The 6,781-nt window shown below is 32.1% G+C and overlaps 1 protein-coding gene across 3 annotated transcripts in view; it reads right to left on the bottom strand.

Annotated features, from left to right (window-relative positions):
- Window positions 1–703: 703 nt before the first annotated feature.
- LOC111004397 (small G protein signaling modulator 2) overlaps window positions 704–6,781 on the bottom strand; it is a 35,915-nt gene continuing 29,837 nt past the window's right edge. For all 3 annotated transcript variants that reach the window (XM_022275411.2, XM_045631149.1, XM_022275415.2), the window contains 6 exons: window positions 6,458–6,609; window positions 5,930–6,054; window positions 5,427–5,606; window positions 4,705–4,831; window positions 4,138–4,288; window positions 704–3,847 (listed from right to left, as the gene is read on the bottom strand). In XM_022275411.2, the coding sequence (XP_022131103.2) occupies window positions 3,759–3,847; window positions 4,138–4,288; window positions 4,705–4,831; window positions 5,427–5,606; window positions 5,930–6,054; window positions 6,458–6,609 (824 nt within the window). In that variant the 3' untranslated portion in view covers window positions 704–3,758. The remainder of the gene's footprint in view (window positions 3,848–4,137; window positions 4,289–4,704; window positions 4,832–5,426; window positions 5,607–5,929; window positions 6,055–6,457; window positions 6,610–6,781) is intronic.

The raw sequence follows: 6,781 nt of genomic DNA, 5'->3' as shown, positions 1-6,781 counted from the left end.
TTGCGCGATAGTTGGTCGGTATTTGTAGTTAGGCTTTCGCTATCGGCTTCGCGTGCTAGTACATTTAGTGCATGAAGTAACATTAAAACGCACTTAGGCAAATGCGTACCTCCATTCCCTTCCCCACCACTGCTGTCTTAGATTTAGATCTACATCACTGTCTGAGCGACAAATTAATTATAGAAGTACCAAACTTGTAGTTAGCGTTCACGTATTATGTACATTGTAACTAATTTTTTTTATATTTTACCATTGTATAGACCATGGACAGGTAGGTAGCAATATTAAGTACTAGGTGCGACGAGGTGCGGGCCATTGTGACGGACGTGTTCGCTCGACCTCTAGCACCGTTGTTTTTTTTGTTATATATTTAAATAACACAATCGACTTGTAGGTTTAATAATTATTATCAATAATTACTATATTGTAATATAATCTTATTAATGAAAAAATCAAACTGAAAATAAATAATAGAAATGAAAATTGTTTTCTTTTTTATTCCTTTCCTATGACTAGACAAGTATAAAACAATTAAGAAACGTACCATGACACATCTAGTATCTACATATTTTTCTTGTTCTCGTAGGTAAGATTTTCATAAATGGTTTAGTTTACGAAGCATTGAAATCCACATAGCAAACATTTGTTTTTACACAAAATCAGAAATATATTATAAAACATTATAAAACGCCATGTACTTGTAAACATACTTTAATGACAAGAGGATTTTCACAAAAATATTCTTTCTTACAAACATCTAATAACTGTATAAATAGATTAGAAATTTCTGCTTATTTCAAGTTGATAGGATTTGCGACAAATAAAAATTATATTCTCACTGAAGTACATATATATATAAATAAATATTTATTTATCACGTAATAATCCTAGTAATTTTCTCTAAAGTTTAACATTAATTAAAGGTCTTAATTTTGTAACATGGAAGCTCACACAAAATATACAGCTCACAGATAAGGGGCATAGCACACGGACGACTTTGACGTCTGTGATTTTTTACGCATACAAATAGTTTTAACTTACGTGACTTAATAAATATGATTAGTATAACTTAAAAAAAATGAATTAATGCCAAAGTTTAGTTTTGTTTATCTTCGAAATAGTCTTAATTCAATTATTAACCAAGTAGGTAGATAATGTCTTGGATTTCCGTGAGTAAAAGCTTTGAAATAAAAATGGTGTGAAGTGTACTATACTATATTTATATAATTTAGAACATTCAGTAAACAGTCGAACGCAGTCGGAATCATTAAATTATGAGACAATTTAAACGCTCACTTTTTACACAGAACATAGATTTTCATTTCAAGGTACATTTGTAATTCATAGATAACATTCGTAAGCATTTCTTCAATTACCTTGAATGTTAGAATGTGAGGATCTGCGTAATCACAATATAATTAAAACTAATAATATAGGTACACAGTAATATTTAATAATATGCATAACACACGACGGATTTTTAAAGCGTCTATTATAAAGCCAATAATAACGACTTAAATTAATGAAGATTCCTGTTTATCTGAAGAATTCTAGTTTTCTTTTGTTATATTACACGATCTTAGAATGAGATTTCAAGCAGATACGTAAGTACGAGTATTTTGTCCCTGAAATGCATCCGTTTAACGAAAATTTCTACACAGTTAATAAAATATGTTAATCCAAAAATTTTAGAGTTTTATGCATAATGCCAGGTTAAAAAAACAGTAGCGATTTAACAAAGTTACACTTATCCTAATTAGCATAATAAAAAATAATTATATTAAATATCCGGACCAAGTACCACACATGGACCACGCGCAACACAAATTACATCGAAAATAAAATTTAATGTTGCCACTGTTCACGGTTTTAAATGTAATTTACGAAAATTTCATTTTATTAAATAATTTGAGGTTACTGTTCTTAGATCAGGTGTTGGAGCCACAAATAGCGCACTCTAATATCTCCTTATAAACCTTAAAAAATCACTTCTAGAACCCAGAACCATGTCACATTGAACACGCCAAATGCGTATTAATTATTGTGAATGTGACGCGTCGTCCGTATATGGCGATACTTAAATAACATCGAAACAGTTCTAATGAGGCGTCGTCGTTCAGAAAGAGGTAGAACATCATTAAATTTAATAATTGCATTTAAATTCAGTATTTCTATAAGTATAGTGAATTGAGTAGTTGACTTTCTAAATTCTAGTGCGATTATATTTTATAGATATTTATTTTTCATAGTTATTATTTTAATAACACACTTTTTTTTTAATTCTGAAAGATCGCGCAATGCTGCAGTTCTGAATGTAAATAATTAACAAAAAAATCATTCAATAACATAAATTTAATACATTTTTATGCAGTTTATTTGTTTTTACATTTGAAATATTTTAGGTAATGTATCATTTGTCGTCGTTGACTGGGTTTATTTATTAATTTGAATACATTATATGCATTTGCGAATTGCGGCTAATTTATATTTCGTTAACGTAGAATAAGATTTGATATTTTGTTCTTAGAACGATAAGTTAATTTTTCTATGAATCCATTTATAAACATCTGTGGTATATTACCATATAGAAAACACCAATATACGCTCTAATACAAATTGATATTAAAATTCAATACATTTCTCTATAACTAAATTACATTAGGGTTGAGCACTAAAACTTTAAAAAACCCATTTGTATTGGCCGACATCGAATGGATTTTATATGTAAATTAATTTCTATTAAAACATCCATATTGTCTCCACACAATGTGTTTCTAAAAGTTTTACTGCTTGACTTATTTTTTAAGTCAAGTGGCTTAGACCAGAATATGATGACATCATTCAAGTTGATTCTTCTAATCTGATGATGACAGTTGCGAGCTGTATACAAATATACATATACATAATAACAAAAAATAATATTGTTTTTTATAGGCCTGAAGTATGTTTTTCCTGACCTGTATGCAATCAAGGAAAATAATTCTGTCATTTTTGTTTACACAGATCTTTCTTCAATATATTTTAACTGTAGATACTTTAGAATACATAAATATTTCTAACATCTGTCTAAAACATGGATGATTCTTGTAAATATGTTGTCTAATATACAACAAATCATTATTTATGTATTATTATCATAATAATACATAAATAATGATGCCAATATGTATCGCACAATTTTCAATGCGGGAAACATTTTTGTGCTGCAAATCGATAATCTTTAATGGCACTTTCTTTTCTAATTACACTGATTTATTTTGTGAAATAAATGCGATAGGTCATGTTAGGCCTTTCTAAAAGATCATTCAAGGACAGACAAAGTCAGACCGATTACAAATGATGAAGATAAGTTACAGAAAATAAAACGACTTAAATGACGATTCTCGCGGCACGTGACAAGAGCAATTTTAAAAATGGCCAAGAACCACTACTAAATGGCAGTCCCGACATGAGAAAAAAGAAGGAGACAGGTCAGGCGATGCAGGGAAGATCTGCAAATCACAGCAAGAGTTTACTAGACTTGCACCAGATAGAAATAATCGGAGAGATTTAGAACAGGTCTTCGTCTCCCAGGTGAAATGTAACACAGACCAAATATTTGGTTTGAAACATTTCAAACTGTTGAGAAGATAGTCACAGAAATAAAATTTAAATAATCGTTTTGTAGGCCTTAGCCACTTGACTCATACTCACCATTATAGCAGTTTAAAATACAAGTTATATATCTGATATAAAGACATTTTGACATCATTACTATTTTATTTATTCTCTATAAGCGTTTGAACTTGAAGGACTAAGTCCCTAGCTAACGATAAAACTGATGAGGCGTCGTGGCGTTCGGCCATTTCTGAAAATAAATTGATATTCTCAAGTATTGTTTTTTATTGCTACTTTTCTCTGGGTCCAAAAAGAAGGGAAGCCAAAAAAGAGTAATAATAATATTTAAGACCTTTTTTGGTCATAACGAAAACAAAAAAATAAATTAGATAAAAGTTAGAAAGTTAAAATGCCAATGTCAATTTTAGAAATGTCAGTAAAATGCTGATATATTCACGTAAATCTGACAATAACATGTTTTAGAAAGTAGTTTAAAAAATAACTTTATTTTTCACCACGAATACTAGATTTTTGACTTACCGTTGAAAAACTTGATAATATCTGTAAAATCCATAGAGTTAGCGAGTATTACATCTCGATAGGTTTCTAATAATGCCAGAGCTATGAAAAGAACCATGTGTTCTGACGCTACATGACGCGCTACCCATATTAACTCCCAAGCTGAGAATACCTGAAAATTAAAGGCTTTTAAGGTTAAAATTAAACCCCATATTAAATTAAATTAAGCAACTGTTCTAGCAGAACGAGGAATTTAGCAACGGAACTCAAAGTCGTTTATCAATAGATAGGAGACACTACCTGATCAACTTATTATTTTATATCTATCGAAATCCAATAGGTTTTTGTTATACGGGAGTTATACTAGTAAGTGTCGACTCTTGAACGAAAATCTTTTACTAAAAAACAAGTGGCATTATAACAGAAACAGATGCATTTTGAGATCAATACACAAACGCAATATAATTGTAGTGCTACCTCTTTATTATTTACCACTTAACGCTTAATGAACGATTAAAAATAAATAGAAACATAATAAAAAAATATGGTACTAAGATTAATCAAATTAAGTATTCAAATTTAACTTACATCCTGATACAGAAGTTCCCTCTTGAAATCAAGTAAAAACCAGCGGTAGCAGAAGTAGAAGTGTGTGTAGTCTCCATGTGCGTGCATCAACTCATACAACTCACAATCCAGTATTTGGATCAGAGACCTGTAAGATGTAGCTTGAATTATTTTAGGGTAACTTTAAAGAACATGGTTTTATGGAGCAAAAAACTTGTAAATAATCATTAATTTATTAGAAAATGTCGTCGGTTAAGTGTGCCCTGACGCCTAAATATTCGTGTAATATTTTTTGAACTTATTTATTTATTTATCTTCTTCTATCATGCGTCGCACAGCACTGGTGTTATCTTCAGTAGTTGCTGTTAATTGTTAAAGGACGTCCCTCACCCGGAGATTGAGATTGCTACGTCCATGGTAAAACTCGTTAAACCAATAGTAGCAAGCGAAGGGCTTCATTAAGAAATGTTAATCGCAGCCTATCATAGCTTTGTTGTTGGGTAAGCCCACAACGAAAGTCATAATCATTGACCGAAAATTTTCTCGCGTTACGTTGATTTCCACGTTTAACCAGAGTTTTAGATTTTATTTTTTAAAAACAAGTGACAAATGACTTTTTGAAATTAAATAAAAAAATAATATCATTAGCAATGTTTCTAACTGGCCAGTTCTAAACATTTTCAGTGTTACCCACGTATGCTTTAAACCTCCAAAATTTTTGGGGAAAAAAGATATCATCTCACCTCATATCAGCGAAATAGGCATCCATGGCCTGTCCAGAAGGGAAGTTGTCTTTGGCTCTGCACATCAGTCGGGCGAAGAGCGCGTGTGCAACTGCCTCGTCACGCATTATCACTAACAACGGGGCTGCTAAGTCACACATCCCCTGCATATAGCCCATGTCGAGGTGTTCCCAGACGTATCTTAAATATTTAAAATAGGAATAATAGGATTGTGGTTTTTTATAAATACATAAATTTTAAAAATACATGGAAAAAATATCCTTGGGACGAGAATGTTTGATTGAGATTAGTCAAACGGAAATACGTACAAAAAGAAGTGTACTCGATGGGTAAATTTAAAATAAAATATTTTTTCTAAATACATTACGAAAAATTTTAAGTAGTTACCGTCCTATAGGTATACTACTGTTTTAGTTATATGCACCAATCGCCTATAACTGTTTTAGTTATAGGCGATTGGTGGTTGGTTATAGACAGACACTGGAATTATTTGAACAACTTACGTGCACATTATATTCCTCAATTTATCCAAGTTCTCATCCGTAAAGAAGGGATAGTTCCGGTCGCACCTCTGCACGTCCTTTTCTATCCGATGGAGGTTTAATGCAAAACTCTCTACCAGTTCATTCTAGAACAATAGAGTCCAAATTAAGAGACAGACATTTTAAATAGGCACTAAATAGAGAACTTTACAGAAATTGTATCATTCTTCAGATTTTGTGACGATATGTCGCAAGGCGCTAAATCGGCTCGATTTTTTCTCTATTTTACAAAATGAGTGTTCGTTACACTATCGCACGAGCCGAAATAATTTCAAGATTCATCCGCAACACCGCGGTCACTGGACAGTCTTTGACAGTCCTTCGTAGATGCCCTAATATCACTAGGGATTACCTTTTACGAACTAGCGAGATGTGGAATCGACTAAGTGGAGGTATCGTGAATATCCATGGGCTACGGTAGTTAGTTTAAATAGCTCCGCAGGCTCAGTTGCATATCGATTAAAAAATAATAGAAAAAATGTGGCATACCGAATAAACGCCTCCATTAGAACTGGCAGGTGATACACAGTTGGAGCGATTGTCAGGTCGAGATTCCGGATCTAGAGTGTCAAAGGAGGCACCAGCCGAAAGAGACTCCTCACGAAGAACGCCCAAAGGACTACGGGCTGGGCTTGCTGGCGCTAAAGTTACTAAAGTATTAGATATACAAAAGGAGAAAAAAGAAATATAGCCAACGACAGAACCGTTCAATTACATTATTTTTATATTATGTGATAAGACGAGATCAAATTGTTTGAAATGCATATAAAAGCCATTAATTGATTCTTCCTAAAATATATATATGGAACGTTA

This window comes from Pieris rapae, chromosome 14 (assembly GCF_905147795.1).
Source record: "Pieris rapae chromosome 14, ilPieRapa1.1, whole genome shotgun sequence".
Classification (NCBI taxonomy): domain Eukaryota; kingdom Metazoa; phylum Arthropoda; class Insecta; order Lepidoptera; family Pieridae; genus Pieris; species Pieris rapae.
This window is presented reverse-complemented; position numbering and strand designations above follow the sequence as displayed.